Source organism: Eretmochelys imbricata, chromosome 5 (genome assembly GCF_965152235.1).
Source record: "Eretmochelys imbricata isolate rEreImb1 chromosome 5, rEreImb1.hap1, whole genome shotgun sequence".
Lineage (NCBI taxonomy): Eukaryota > Metazoa > Chordata > Testudines > Cheloniidae > Eretmochelys > Eretmochelys imbricata.
In genome coordinates, this window is record NC_135576.1 from 16,781,522 (window position 1) to 16,797,944 (window position 16,423).

General features: G+C 40.1%; 1 protein-coding gene across 1 annotated transcript in view; it reads left to right on the forward strand.

The window, feature by feature from the left end:
• Positions 1-16,207, forward strand: part of ME2 (malic enzyme 2) — a 47,180-nt gene extending 30,973 nt beyond the window's left edge. Inside the window, exons 13-16 of the mRNA XM_077816676.1 lie at positions 4,061-4,163; positions 4,945-5,015; positions 6,361-6,459; positions 8,620-16,207. Of these exons, the coding sequence (XP_077672802.1) occupies positions 4,061-4,163; positions 4,945-5,015; positions 6,361-6,459; positions 8,620-8,784 (438 nt within the window). The 3' untranslated portion in view covers positions 8,785-16,207. The remainder of the gene's footprint in view (positions 1-4,060; positions 4,164-4,944; positions 5,016-6,360; positions 6,460-8,619) is intronic.
• Positions 16,208-16,423: the final 216 nt, after the last annotated feature.

Below are 16,423 nucleotides of genomic sequence, written 5' to 3' on the forward strand. Positions count from 1 at the left end.
AATGGAAAAAGGATTTTAATTGTTACAGCCCTCCAAATTTTATTTTTTCTAATACTTTTGGCAGTTTATATTTTCCCGCCCAATATTATGTCCATTTTCAGAATAATTATTTATCTAAAGTGTAGTTAGTACAACCTCAGTTATCCAGAATTCACCATTATCTTAAGCAGGGTCATGTTCTCTGACACTTAATAATTACATAGAGAATTCCCTTTATTAGCCAAAACCTTGATTATCCAAAATTACTCAATGTTCCCCTTGTCATTTGACTATTAGAGTTTGTCTTGTAATTACCAATCCTCCACTCCCAGCCCTTTAGGTTTCTTGACTTCAGAAAAGGCCTAACCATTATAAATGGAAAACTTGAAAATAACACTAACAGCATGAAGAAACCATCAATAAACTCTTATTACTTATTCTTGCATTTCATACGAGTATGGTGATGCTTTGGTGCCCTCTGCTGCTTTGCAAGAAATATTTTCTGTGTTTAGTTTACATCATCTTTTGACCCTGACTTCACCTACTCAAAAAGATGCTGTTGTCATCATGAATAGGTCAGAATATGAACAAGAGGCTGCTCGGCAGCTCTCCAACACCACATTCTACAAGAAGTTACCCTCTGATCCCACTGAGGGTTACCAAAAGAAACTACATTGTCTGCTCAAGAAACTCCCTGAAAAAGCACAAGAACAAATCTGCACAGACACACCCCTAGAATCCCGAGCAGGGGTATTCTATCTGCTACCCAAGAACCATAAACCTGGAAATCCTGGACGCCCCATCATCTCAGGCATTGGCACCCTGATAGCAGGATTGTCTGGCTATGTAGACTCCCTTCTCAGGCCCTATGCTACCAGCACTCCCAGCTATCTTCAAGACACCACTGACTTCCCGAGGAAACTACAATCCATCGGTGATCTTCCTGAAAACACCATCCTGGCCACTATGGATGTAGAAGCCCTCTACACCAACATTCCACACAAAGATGGACTACAAGCCGATAATGTCACGGCAAACCTGGTGGCTGAACTTTGTGACTTTGTCCTCACCCATAACTATTTTACATTTGGGGACAATGTATACCTTCAAATCAGCGGCACTGCTATGGGTACCCACATGGCCCCACAAAATGCCAACATTTTTATGGCTGACTTAGAACAACGCTTCCTCAGCTCTCGTCCCCTAATGCCCCTACTCTACTTGCGCTACATTGATGACATCTTCATCATCTGGACCCTTGGCAAAGAAGCCCTTCAGGAATTCCACCATGATTTCAACAATTTCCATCCCACCATCAACCTCAGCCTGGACCAGTCCACACAATAGATCCACTTCCTGGACACTACAGTGCTAATAAACGATGGTCACATAAACACCACCCTATACCGGAAACCTACTGACCGCTATACTTACCTACATGCCTCCAGCTTTCATCCAGACCACACCACACGATCCAGCGTCTACAGCCAAGCTCTATGATACAACTGCATTTGCTCCAACCCCTCAGAAAGAGACCAACACCTACAAGATCTCTATCAAGCATTCTTACAACTACAATACCTACTACAGGACAGGCCCAACAAAGAAAATAACAGAACACCACTAGCCGTCACCTTCAGCCCCCAACTAAAGCCTCTCCAGCGCATCATCAAGGATCTACAACCTGTCCTGAAGGACAACCCATCACTCTCTCAGATCTTGGGAGACAGGCCAGTCCTTGCTTACAGACAGCCCCCCAACCTGAAGCAAATACTCACCAGCAACCACACAACAAAAAACACTAACCCAGGAACCTATCCTTGCAACAAAGCCCGTTGCCAACTCCATCCACATATCTATTCAGGGGACACCATCATAGGGCCTTATCACATCAGCCACACGTTCAGAGGCTCGTTCACCTGCACATCCACCAATGTGATATATGCCATCATGTGCCAGCAATGCCCCTCTGCCATGTACATTGGCCAAACCGGACAGTCTCTACGTAAAAGAATAAATGGACACAAATCAGACGTCAAGAATTATAACTTTCAAAAACCAGTTGGAGAACACTTCAATCTCTCTGGTCACTCGATTACAGACCTAAAAGTCGCAATTCGTCAACAAAAAAACTTCAAAAACAGACTCCAACGAGAGACTGCTGAATTGGAATTAATTTGCAAACTGGACACCATTAAATTAGGCTTGAATAAAGACTGGGAGTGGGTGGGGCATTACACAAAGTAAAACTATTTACCCATGTTTGTTCCCCCCCCCCCCCCCCGTATTGTTTCTCACACGTTCTTGTCAACTGCTGGAAATGGCCCACCTTGATTATCATTACAAAAGGGGTGTGTGTGTGTGTGTGTGTGTTTGTTTTTTCCCTCTCATGCTGGTAATAGCTCACCTTACCTGATCACTCTCGTTACAGTGTGTATGGTAACACCCCATTGTTTCATGTTCTCTGTGTATATAAAATCTCCCCCCTTTATTTTCCACTGCATGCATCCGATGAAGTGAGCTGTAGCTCACAAAAGCTTATGCTCTAAAAAATTTGTTAGTCTCTAAGGTGCCACAAGTACTCCTTTTCTTTTTGCGGATACAGACTAACATGGCTGCTACTCTGAAGCTGTCAAAAAATCCATTACTGTGCATATGTCCGCATGCTCAAACACAGTACCAGAACTTTTGCATACATGGTGATGTGTTCTCATGTGTGAGATTGATATGGAGCTATAAACTTTTTAATTTTATTATTTTCACAATTTGCTATCAGACATTCAGTTTTCCGGTTTGAACTGGAAGAGGGAGAGATTGCTTGACCATAGGGCAAGCAGATTTCACACTCAAACCTCTCGGCGACTTTTAATATTTTTTAATCATTAAAACTATCTTTATAGCAAGAGAGGATCAATTGCAAAACACATTCCTTCTAGAGGCCCTGATGCAGCAGAGCACTTAAGCAGATATTGAGACCACAGCCTATCATGCTGACCAACATTGTCTCAATCTTTCCTTGTGCTCCCATCTGTCTGTCTATCAGCCTGTTGTCTTATATTTTACATTGTAAGTTGCTTGTGGTAACAACCATCTTTTTGTCTTATGTTTGCATAGCACCTAGCACAGCGGGGCCCTGGCCAAGTCATTGATGAAAATATTGAATAGCATCTGTCCTGGGTCAGTACTGTTCAATATTTTCATTAATTACTTGGCTAATGGAGTGGAGACTGCGCTTATAAAATTTGCGGGTGACTCCAAGCTGGGAGTGACTTTGAAGGACAGGATTAAAATTCAAAGTGATCATGGCAAATTGGTCTGAAATTCTGGCATGTATTAACAGGACTGTTCTATGTAAGACCCTGGAGGTAATTGTCCCACTCTGCTCTGCACTGGTGAGGCCTCAGCTAGAGTGCTGTGTCCAGTTCTTGGCACTATACTCTAAGAAAGATGTGGACAAATTGGAGAAAGTCCAAAGGAGAGCAACAAAAATGATAAAAAGTTTAGAAAACTTGACCTGTGAGGAAAGGTTAATAAAAACTGGACATGTTTAGTCTTGAGAAAATAAAAATGAGAGGGGACTTGATCAGTGTTAAAATACGTTAAGGGCTGTTATAAAGAGGATTTGTGCAATTGTTCTCCACCTCCACTGACGGTAGGCCAAGAGGTAACAGGCTTAATCTGTATCAAGGGAGATTTAGGTTAGATGTTAGGAAAACCTTTCTAACTATTAAGATAGTTAAGCACTGGAATAGCTTCCAAGGGAGATTATGGAATCCTCATCATCCAGTGTTTCTCAAACTGGGATCCAAACCCAAAAGGGAGTCGCAAGCATATTCTGGGAGGTTGCGGTATTGCCACCCTTACTTCTGCACTCTTGCTGGTGTGCATCGCCTTCCCACTTTTAAAGGTGATGGGTCCATGGTCCCCTGTCACCCCCTGTTCTGGCATCTCTGCTTAAGTACCTTTACTGAATTGGGGCCTAGATGACTGTGAGTGTGGTGTGGTAAGCCTCTCGTTCGTGGCGACTTTATTTTCATGTAATGCAGACTCTGTGAATGACTGACTCCCTCTTGTTTAACAGGGGCGGTGTTTGTTTGCCAGTGGCAGTCCATTCGAGCATGTGGTTTTGAAAGATGGACGATCCTTCAAACCAGGCCAGGGAAACAATGCCTATATTTTTCCAGGTAATATAGAGAATTCTGTTCTTCCACTTTAGGATTAGATTATTTCAGAGTTGTTACTAATATTGCAGCATTGCCTAGAGACCTCAGTCAGGACTGGGGCTCCGTTGTACAGGCACACAGTAAGAGACCTTCCCAGCCCTGAAGAGCTTAGTCTAGTTTAAGACAAGACTTAAGTGAGTACAATAAATAAATGGAGGCCGTTAAGGATACGTGATATGACAAGAACGAGTGATCAGAATACGTGGTGACATAGGCTGTCTGTGTGCACAATTAGCAGGTTTCAGTTTGATTACTTTTTAGAAATACAAATAACCAAGGCCTATTTATTGTTTCTTGGCAGGGAGGGGGGGACTTTCGTCAAGATGCTGTTCTTCTAATTACTTTTGCACAGATAATAGTGCAAAGAGGCATCATGGGATTCCCCCCCAAAGTTGCACATTCTGGTATGTTACTAGGACACCAGTAACTAGTCTGAAGAACTTGTGTTTTAACATTCAACTAAAGTGAATGTATGAACCAAGAGTTTTGCTCATTAATGCAAAAAGTCCAGTGCAGCACTTGAGTGTTCCACCGTCTGTCTATGCTTATGTAGCAAAATTAGTACTTCTCTCTCTCCTTACTATGAATCTTTTGGCACTTGACAGAGAAGGTTAAAAAAATCCTATCCATAAATCTGAAATACTTTATTTTATGGCTTGTCTGCATTTCTTGTACCATATCAATGATGGGGCTGCACATTAAAAATGATTTTATAATAATATTATCAATAATTGTATTATAGGTGTGGCTCTGGCTGTAGTCCTCAGCAGTGTTCGGCATATTAGTGATAAGGTCTTCCTTGAGGCTGCAAAGGTATGTGTTCAAACATAGATGATGGCTTTTGAAAGGCAAAGTCAGTCCCGTTGACATGATGGGCTGAGTTGGACTGATCAAAAATTTTCCACTGAAATGGTTTTTCAGTAGAAAACTGGGTTTTGATTATCAATATTTTTTGTGGGAAATGTCTGCTCATGAAATATTTCAAAAAATAAAATTTTTGTCAATTTGTAAATGTAGCTGCAGTGCCTCATGGGAATTGTAGTTTGGTTACCTTGTGTTCCCATTCTCCTCTATGGGCTGTGCTCTCTGGCTGGACTATGTCTCTTGTGCTGCACAGTAGCCAGGGATTCTGATGATGCACCACGTCCCTTCTCCAAAAGGGGAGGTGGTGCATCATGGGAGATCAGTGAGGGAGCTTGGACTGTGGAGGAGAATGGACACATGAGGCACTGCAGCAGCATTTCCAAATCAAAATATTTAACATGTTTGGCCAAAATATTTTGGTTCTCAAATTTCCACCAAAAAAATAGATTTTCCACAGAGGTAGGGGAGAACCCCATTTATTGACCAGCTCTAGGGTTGATGTTTTTTTATCTCCCTACGTTGCCATGTGCTGTCCAACTTTATGGACTTGATTTGCCAGCAGGAGTCTCTGCACTTTAGGCGGGGGAAATGATCCATAAGATGGTTGGATGATGTTACTGGGAGAATTTGTAGCCAGGGTTTTTTAGGGTTGCCCGAGGGGAGAGCAGCTACAAGACAGAACAAAGGTAGAAAGGAAAAAAGCCTTAAACCCTGAAATACAGTGTGTGTGGTTTTTATTGTGTGTTTTTTTTCTTTTTTATTGCAAACAAAGCGGCTCCATCCAATCTTTGTTGTAATTTCTGTTTCGTTCTTCCATCACCTTCTGCAGCTTCTTTTGTCTGTCTGTTTGCTTTTCCATCTCCCCCTCTCCTTTTTATATTTACTTATTTATGTTGTTTTATTTGGAAGTGAGTGGAATGATGGGATCCATCATTCTGTGCATCCATGTTCAATGGGCCAACCCTGCAGTGCAGGTGGCTCCCTTGTAATTTACCTATTTACTGTCATTAACATTGAGATGTTGACACTTCAGCAAAGAAACATCTGACTTCAGCTGAGATACTAAAAAAAATCTAATAATAAGTGAGAGGCTTGTTGCTTTGGTCACAGATTGCAGCCTGCATCTTTATAGTAATTTTTGAGGCTTTGGCGGACTTATACCATGCATTTTTATATGTATTTCAGGTAAGCTGTACCAGTAAGAACTTACAAACACATTCCTCTGTTTGCAGCTTAGTGATGCATTGCCTCCTGAGAAGGGTCAATAAATTGCTAATATTTGTTTTTAATACAGGCATTGACAGACCAGTTAACTAATGAGGAACTTGCCCAAGGAAGGCTTTATCCACCACTGTCCAACATCAAAGAAGTTTCTATTTGCATTGCTGTTAAAGTAAGTGGATAGCATTGGCCTATGCGAAAAGATACACTATACATTATATAAACTTCCCAAGCTCTATAGCATGATATTTGGGACAAAAAAGAACAGACTAATGTTCAGGCTCTTGATAAAAGTGCAAAGTACTACACTTAGGAAGGAAAAATCAACTGCATAAATATAAAATGGGAAATAAGTGACTAGGCACTGAAAGGGATCTGGGGATTAAAGAGGATCACAAATTGAATATGTGCCAACAATGTGATGCTACTGCAAAAAAATGTCGTCTTTCTGGAATATAGTAACAGGAGTGTGGTATGTGAGACATAAGAGATAGTTGTCCCACTCTGCTCTGCATTGGTGAGGCCTCAGCTGGAGTTTTATGCCAGTTTTGGGTATTGCACTTTTAAAAAGATGTTAACACATTAGAGTCCAGAAGAGAGCAACAGAATAAGAGGTTTAGAAAACCTGACCTATGAGGAAAGGTCGAAAAGTGAGAGGGCCGAGGGTGGGCCTGGTAAGTCTTCAAATATGTAATAGGTTGTTATAAAGAGGACAGCGATCAGTGGTTCTCCACATCCATTGAGGATAGGACAAAAAGTAGTCGGCTTAGTTTGCAGAAAGTTGAGAGTCAGTTTAGGTTGCATATTAGCAAAAACTTCTAATTATAAGGACAGTTAAGCAATGGAACAGGTTATCTAGGGAGATTGTGGAATCCCACATCAATGGAGGTTTTTAAGAACAGGTTAGACAAACATTTGTCGGGGATGGCTTAAGTATACTTAATCCTGCCCAGTGCAGTGTGATGAGAAAAGGCCTCTTGAGGTCCCTGCTAGACCTACATTTTTATGATTCTGCTATAATAAGGGAGATTTGTGAAATATTAGTTTATTTATATGCTGGTAATGATCACTAGTCAAAACTTTGTTCCTTTGACTTCTTTGACATCATTCCAGTTCTAGGTCCCTTAAAAGATTCTGCTCCTTATTTCTAAAGTCCTAAAAGAACTAGAATGTTTCTTCCTCTATCATAACCTATTGTAGTTCTGCCTGTAAGGGATTCTCTAGCTTTTGAAGCCCAGATTTGAACTCATGGGAACAGAGTAGTCTCGGTCAAGGGCCACCAGCTTTGGAACTCATTGACACCAGAAGTCAAAATGAGGCTAAGCCATACACCCTTTAGGTCATATTGCACTATTTTTTTCAGCATGCCTTTGCCTAACTTATGAGTTGCAGAGTGGTCCCATAAGTAACTGGCTTTAATTTGAGACAAAGAGGATAGTTTGTCATTCTCCTAGATGGTGTTGATGCTTTAAGTAGCTTGTGGCTTCATGGGTGCCCAAGAAGTTTGCATAATGATACTTTACCTGAATGTTAGATTTTGCCTTATGGCTGCATTCAAAGTGTGTGTTCCTACCTCAGCTGAAAGGATGCAAAGAAAAATATTTGATTATTGTGTATCAAACATTCTTTAGAGCAGTTAATCTCACTGCATAAGATGTCAAAGATATCGTAGCAATCTTTTTAGTATATAAGATCTTCTGGAATTGCTAATATGAGAGAGAGAGAGTATAAAAGTGCCACTTCTTGTATCAAAAAAACAAATTTATTCTCCACTTTAAAAAGAACAGAGGTACGAAGGGCCAAATCCTTCCCTCATCTGCACTTCCCTAGGGAGCAGGGATAGTGGCATGTGTGTCTTGTGCGCCTCGAATTTTCCCCACCAGGCCAGGAGCTCAGGGGACGGATCCAAGCTGGGTGAGCATTCTGCTGCCTTCCAGAAGTAGAGTGCACCCAGACCAGCACATCCTGCAGGTCTGTAGCATATACACCAACGATCTGGGGAGTTGGCCATTACTTCTTGGCTGCCAATCATGCCTTCTTAGGGACTTCAAGCACCAGCCAATACGTAAACCAGGCCCCCTTTTTACACTCTCTTGTGAGCACTAGAATGAGACCCTGCCCTTTTCCTTGCATAGGGGATACTTGTAATAATGGGAGGTAAACAAAAAATCAGAAATGTGATTTTTTATTTGACACTATCTACTACCCTCGACCAAGCCTTTTTTAATACATCTAATTTCACTAGCTTAGCTGAAGTTCTGTTCTGTTTTCGTAGTATACCATCCAAATAAGTATTAACAGGCACAAACTGTACATTGATTTAACTTTTCAGGTTATGGAATTTATGTACGCAAACAACATGGCTTTCCATTACCCTGAACCTGCAGACAAGAACCAATATATACGATCAAAGGTTTGGAGCTATGAATATGAATCCTTCATGCCAGACGTGTATGACTGGCCTCTGGCTACGGCAAAACCATCTGAAATGCACTGACATATAAAAGATTGCACTCCTCGGGTGCTGTCTTCTACTCTGCAGGGAATTCTTTTCAGACCAATTTACGATAATGACTTTTGCAACTTGTAACTTATTTTTCCTCATTTTGTTGTCTCCCCTCCACCCCCTCATTTTCCTGCGTGACAGATTTTCCTATAAAAATCTGATTAAACTATATTGGTGATGACTCACATCACATGAATGATATAGCTGTCCAAAATTAATTTAAATGACAGTAATGCTGTAACTCAAGTTTAGAGCGCTCCTCACACCAGAGAATTTTTAAATGGTATTTTAGCCACAGACAAATGATAATGAAGTGTATCTCTCCTTCTCATCATTGCTGATTGCCAAGATATTTGCTTTTGCTTTTTAATACGAAGTCTTCTGTCTAGTTTCTTCATTGTCATCACAAACAATGAATTGTGGCATCACAGAAAGAATCTGTCAAGAAAAAAGGCCAAATGTATCCAAATGGCAGATTCTGTTCCATCTGCAGAACAAAGCTACATGTGTCCAGGTTTCCATGCTTCATTCAGCTACTCTGTTCAGTGGTCATGCTTTGTAAATTCTTGGCTGTGGGGAGGCCAGTGTTGTGTGCACATTTGAAATTTGCAACAATATTTGTACTCTACAGTTCAATCGTTGTATGGAATTTATCATTAGAAAAAATTTTGAATTAGTTTGAAAAAAGTTATTCTTGAAAAGTCTGAAAATAATCACATCATAGCGGGTTTTTTTTATCTAAGCAAAAGAAGGTAAACTATTGCAGATTATTCTACTTTTTGGGGTTCAGTTTATAAAGCAGTCTACAGAATCCTTTATAGTGAGTTGTGGAAGCTACAGGTGGTTCAGTTTAGCTGCAGAACTCAGAAATTATCTGCCAAAAGATTTTGGTTTGGTTTGTTTTCTTTTTAAGGTTCTGTTACTTTAAGAAAACCTCTCAGCATTGTGTTCTTCCTAGAACTTACATCCTTTGTTTTCACGTGAGGAGTTTGTAGAGCCAGGTGACCCATCACTGACCAGAAGTGACTCCAAAACCGATCTACTTAGTGCTTTGAACAAAGATTATTTTCCCTCCTTTCTTTTTTCTGTTACTGATAAAGCTGGAACAGTGGGTGCTGCAGGCAGCTGTTGATATGTGCCCTTCCAGTGGTTTGACTGCATGTTTCCTGCAGTCTTCGCTTGATAGACTCCCAGTAGCTCAGTGTGAATAGAAGACTCGAAAAGTCTGACTTTCAAAAGTTTTCAGTCGATCCCTTGTTCCCCTTCAAGCCACAGAATGTGAATTTAATTTAATTTCTATCGGGTTACTCCATATGAAATCAGAAGTTGTGGCTAGACCATTGCTAGGTTAGTTCTTTTTTTCTCATTGATTCATTCAGGCTTAGCCTTCTGTTGCATTGAAGGCCCTGAATTTGACGTGGGTATTGTTGTTTGGATTCCTTCTCGTTTCCCCCCATCTACTGTCTGAGTGAAATCCAGTTCTCTACGTTAGTAGACACAGAATGTTGCTATTGTGGTTGTCTGTGACGTTGTTAAAACCATCCCCAACAGAGAAGGGATAACGTAAGACTAGACAAAGGGAACTGTGTGCTTTACTGGAGTTTTGCTGTGTCAAGGAACAATGGCAGAAATAAATACCTCTTCTGGCTGAACTGACAGGCTAGAAGCCAAGATCCAGATACAGGAATAAATTTACAGACTTTATATCCATGGCAAACGAATGCACAGCAGGAAGCACAGTTACCATGTCCCCTTGAAGAGGGTGCAGAGCTCCCCCCCCCCCCCCATCCTTTTATTGCTTACTCTGTTATGGTTTTAAAATAAACATGGATTGATTGATTGATTTTAATCTTTTTAAGAGCAAAAGGTGAGAGGAAGAAAAGTAGAGTTTGCAGTGGATTTTAACTAGGTGAGGCGAGAAGGCTGAGATATTTAGAAAAAGCAGTGATGGGAAAATTACTTGACAATATACTGAGGTTTTGGTAAAACACGGAGCGTGGAGGTGGCTCTAAATTCTACGGTTGTTGTGTTTTTTGTGAATTATGAGGTTCGCAATATATATATCTATAAAAAAGACCAACACGCACATGGTGTTTTTTTACAAAGAATGCCTTTTCATCTTTTTTTGCGATGCTTGCTTTCTAGTGTATTTATAAGTTAATTTAAACTTGAATCTTATTCTGGGATCATTATTTATTTAGTACAGAAAATAACTGCCAGGCCTTCTGAAAACTCAAATCTCACCAAAGCATGAATTGAGAATGAATTATTTGTGTGTAAGTGGAACTCTGCATCATTGTATTAAAGTAAACATGCAACAAACATTTCCCCACTCCTTCCAGTGAAAATATGAATTTAACAAAGAAAAAAATAAGCACTCCATATGTTGCCCTCATGGCCTGGCATGTGTTGAACAGGAGTCTTCTGTATCCTGGGTCAGCAATGACTGCAGAGACTGTGTGCTCAGCCATTGGGGGAAGGTTGTACCTTGTGACTAAATAGAAACATACATAGCTCCATTTAGGGCCTTATTTCTCAGAAGAGCTGAGCAGCCACAATTTAAAGTCAATGGGAACTGTAGGTACTCTGCACTTCTGAAAATTAGGCCCTTCAAGAGTGGCATTGACTGACCGCAGTAGGCTGTTGCCCCAGGCTGTAAGGGTAGCAGCTGATACTGTCAGCCAAAACACAGAAAAAAATTGGCAGGGACTTCTAATAAAAGTGTGGACCAGGTTTCCTGTTTTTGCAAAACATACTCCATTATTTTCTTGCTGTCCTTCATCTATAGGAGCCAAGAGCATTACATTGCTCAAAAGTGGCTTGTAGTGGCATTGACCAGCTGTGAATGTTTTTGAAACTTCGTCTGAGATACAAGAAGCCACTGAAAAGGAGAGGAGGGAGCATAGCTCTCCTGTCTGAGTCTGTCCCTGTCTATACTAGATCTATAACTGAAACAGAAGACACATTTAGAATACAGTTGTTCCCTGATCTGGATACAGAATGCTTCGAAGTTCTAATGTAGGTAAGATCTGACTATGTCTTTGCAACTGGGTAAGGATCATGGAAGTCCAGGGATTTAACTTTGTTACTAGTACACAGATCTCATCTAACTTGCAACTTTTAACTTGTGACCAGGTTTTGTTGTTCAGTTATCGCTGGATCATAACTGGGACCTAAGATTATACATATGATTTACCACCACTGTGTTTTCTGTTTGTGACTGAGATACCAGCTCAGGTAATCCTACTTTGGATGCACTTCATTCTTCCTTTTTATTATTTTTAAATACATGCTGAAAGGGATGAGAGAGATTCTATGTATTATCATATTTAATAAGTTCATTCAAACTGCCTGAGAGTATGAATTAAACTATTGAAAATTCACTGATCTGTCATCCAGAAAGGAAACCCCATAGTGTTCAGCTTCATATTTTAACTAATTCTGATTTTGCTTTGCAACCATTTTCAAGGGTAGTTATACACAATTATCAATAAAGGAAATGATCTTAATCCAAAGAAAAAAAAATTTATCACTGATGTTACATTCTATAGCACTGAATTGTGCAGAATAGGCACATACTTCTCTCTAAAAATCATTGCTTAGGGCCTGATCCTGTCCTCAATCTGCATACGTTCCCATGACTTGTGCACACAGAAGAAATGCTTTAACTCTCCTCCACTCCCTGTCCTATACAGTGTTAAGCACTTCTGACACGGTGCTGAGGATCCTAAGCACCCATTAAAGGCAATGGAGCTGAGGGTGCTGAGCTCTGTCCAGGATTGGTCCCAGTTGTGTTCCCATTCACATCAATGGGACCAGTATCGGTCCTTTAGAGAACAAAGGAGGGAAACATCTGTGTTACAAGTGAAAGGAATGTGCACTTAACAAAAAGAAAAAGACTAAGAGAACATGGCCTAACTTCACAAAATATACATGTTTGCAGTGGTGTTTGTAGTTGAGTTGGTCCCAGGATATTAGTGAGACAAGATGGATGAGGTAATATCTTTTTTGGACCAACTTCTGCTGGTGAAAAAGGCATGCTTTCGAGGTTACACAGAGCACTTCAGACCTGAAGAAGAGCTCTGTGTAGCTTGAAATCCTATCTCTCTCACCAACAGAAGTTGGTCCAATAAAAGATATTATCTCACCCACTTTGTCTCCTGAAAATATACATGCTCAATAAAAAGCATTTGAAAGCTTTGTATATTTTATACTACTTTTGGCTAACAACTGTGCGTGAAAGTCCAATGTTGTATCTGGTTAATACAAAAGTGTAACTTGCCACATACATTTGTTTTAGACATATTAGGATGTTGCATGATGTTCCATGCATTTTACAAGCTTTAATGGGAAAATGTTGTAAGTGAAGTATCATTTCACCCGCATCAGTATTTAATTTGTTTGCCCCGAGCAGATAAATTTGTTCTTTGTACTTTTTCTAGCAGGTTTTTATCACTAACTCTTTTCGTGTGAAAATGTAATGAAGGGACAAAGGACAAGGGCTCCTTTTTACTAAACAGTAGTCTTATTCTTTAAGGAATATTACTGTGAGAGAATTGGATTATTGCCAAGTTAACAGTGGCATCATTGCTGTCATACAGATCCAACCATGTATCTCAGCTCAGACTGGATTTTAAGTAGGCACAAAAAGGCAGCTATCTCCTTTCATTTAGGTCCTGGTCCTGCTACCATTTACTTTTAGTGCAGGATCAAGCTCTTAATATCATTTCATTTTGTCATCTAGCAGTCTTTTAGGTATGAAATGTGAGAATAAAAAAATTCAGACTCTAATACTCTCATGATTGTAAATGATACACCGAAGTTTACAAATCGTATTGCTCTCTGTTTTTTATATAATGCCCACAACTGCCACAAATGCTGTATAAGAACTTTCACAACATCAGTCCTGCACATTACATCTATTTATCATATGATGAATGCTGGAGAAAGGGAAATCATCGAACCAGCAAATAATTATTGATTGAACATACAAAAACAGATCTGGGCATTAATGCCAAACCAGTAGCAACTCCAGCTGAATGCTGTTGTAACATGCCTCTGGTAGAAGAGTCATCTGTCTATATCTGTGTATTTGTCCATCTTGACCTATCTAGGTACTTCTAACATTCATGTCTCCATAATATCTCAGGATGGCACATATGGGACCACCCCAGCATGCAATAGGCCTCTTCTTGCAGCTGTTACCTTCTGAAGCACAGTGTTTGGTGCTGATTTAAAACCTATGTTCATGGCAGCTGTTTGACTTGCTAGCTGTCCAAACCCTATGCACCTATGTAAGCATTGGAGGGAATTTAGCATACTGTGTACAGATGTCTTTACATGCAATTCTCTTCTGAAAAATGACTAAGCATGGCCTCATGAGGTTCCATATTTATCTCTCTGACACCAAAACAAATGTGCTCAGTATACAGGTAGAAAGTTGTTTTTTTTTCTAACTACCAGCCCATGCGCACACAGCCAGGGAGCTTAGAGTCATCTCTTCTTGTGCATGATCTTCAAGTCTAATAAAGCGTCTGCTGGGGGAATTGTGTCTTCACGTTCAACTGTGAACTCGCATTGCCTTCAACAGGCTTGTACAGGTGTAGCTGACTGGAACTTTTGTACCAGTTGTGTTGCTGATTCATAAAATGGAATAGAATCCAGCTCATTTTCTCTTAGCTCCATTGGCTGTGGTGGACCAGCAGGTGCAAAGACCATTAAAAAAATAAAAAGTTACTATTCAGAGTCAGATCTGCTGAACATACACATGGACTGGATTTAATGAGTAAGAAAATGTCATTTTTACATTCAACAAAAGTTTCAGACTTTAATGGGAGCCACATATTTCCAGCAGCTTTAAAATCAGGCCTGAGGTGTCCAAAGTTGTGCACCCAAACAGAGAGACAAAATAGTGAACATTTCTGAAACCTTCAGACTAGAAATACACTTTAAGGAGCAATTTTTATGAGTCTGGATGATTGTAGAGTGCACTTCGGAAATGAGAAAGGTCCCTTCCATTTTAGTTTTGAGGGAAGGGGGAGAAGTCTCCCATTACTTTGGAAACTATCTTCTTATAAACTAATCAGTAAAATTAGCTGAGGCAGTTTTAGAACATTTTTAGCATTAAAAGATCTAGGCAAATTCAGCAGGTCTTATTTATCCTTACTGAAGCAAAAGTCCCATTGACTTCAGTAAGGAGTTTTACCTGCATAACCTTCCTGATTTTCCTGTTTTTTAGAGCCTGATTCTGCACAACTGAAGTCAGGAGGAGTTTTTATCATTGGCTTCAATGGGAGCAGGGATCAAGGCCTCTCATGGAGCACACATCATTGTGTTATATAGGCATTCAATCGTTTTTTCAGAATTTTGCTCATCTGTCCTTAAAGAAGTTCCTTTATAATAAAAATGGAAATCAGAATTACTCTCCACACTAGGGTTACCGTACATTCGGGTTTTCCCGTACATGACCTCTTTTTTGGTCCACCAATCTCCATCCGGGCAGACTTTTGAAATACAAACAAATGTCTGTGATTTTTCCTTGCTCATTCTTTTTTCAACATCAGTTCTGGTAGAACTGCAATTCCTGGCGTGCCCTAAGAGTGACGTGCATGTTTACTGGTTTGCCACCCTCTGTGCTGCTGCTGGTGGCAGCGCTGCCTTCAGAGCTGGGCAGCCAGAGAGTGGTGATGCTGTTCGAGTGCCTAGCTCTGGAGGCAGTGCAGCAGCATAGAAGTAAGGCTGGCGTGGTATGGACTGTTGAGTTGCTGAAAGGGATCCTGCTTGTACAGTACAACTTCAGGCACACATCTTGCAAAGACTTCCATGGCTGCTTACTGAGCAATCAGCCAGTGCTGAGAAAGATATGCTCTACAGAGGAATATGCATGGGCACAACAGGAAGAAGGCAGTAGAAAAGGAGTGCATGTAAAAAGGTACATTTAAATTTGATTTACATTTATTTTTGAGGCTATTTATAAATGTTAGATATTGTTTATAAATGTTAAATATTCAAAGTAAAAAGAAACTGTATTCTCCTTCCCCTGGTAGTGTCCTCTATTTGGGAACTTAACATATGGTAACCCTACTCCAGACTACACACAGTAGATCTGCCTGCTTTTCTGGAATAAAATAAATAGCAAAATTAACTGTTGTCTATTTCAAACACGAGGTAAAGAAATCACTCTATATTGGGAGTTCTTGTGTGAACAATTCTAGTCTAGACAAAGAGAATCTTTAGGATGTCAGATTCAATCTAGGATTTGATTGATTTCAGGAGGGTCAGGGTCAGCTGAAACAAAAAAATTGTGTTGAAATGTGAATTGTTTTTTTTTTTCCTTTTATAATATTGTAATTGTACTGAGATGAGTGTTCTGGTCTTCTATTTTCTTAGTAAAATGCATTTTCCTTTGCCCAAATTATGCTTGATTCTGTTCTATTCTTAAAATAATGTATCTGCTCAATATACAGAACTTTCCAAAAATGATACTAAATTGCTTGAGAGAAACTTGCATTTTTACTCTGTTGTAATGGATTTCAGTGCTAGTGTAAGTGACCAACAACTAATGTCCTACAGCAGGTCCTGTGCAGGTATCACCCATACACCTATGTCAATGCCCCTCAATCCTGACCTA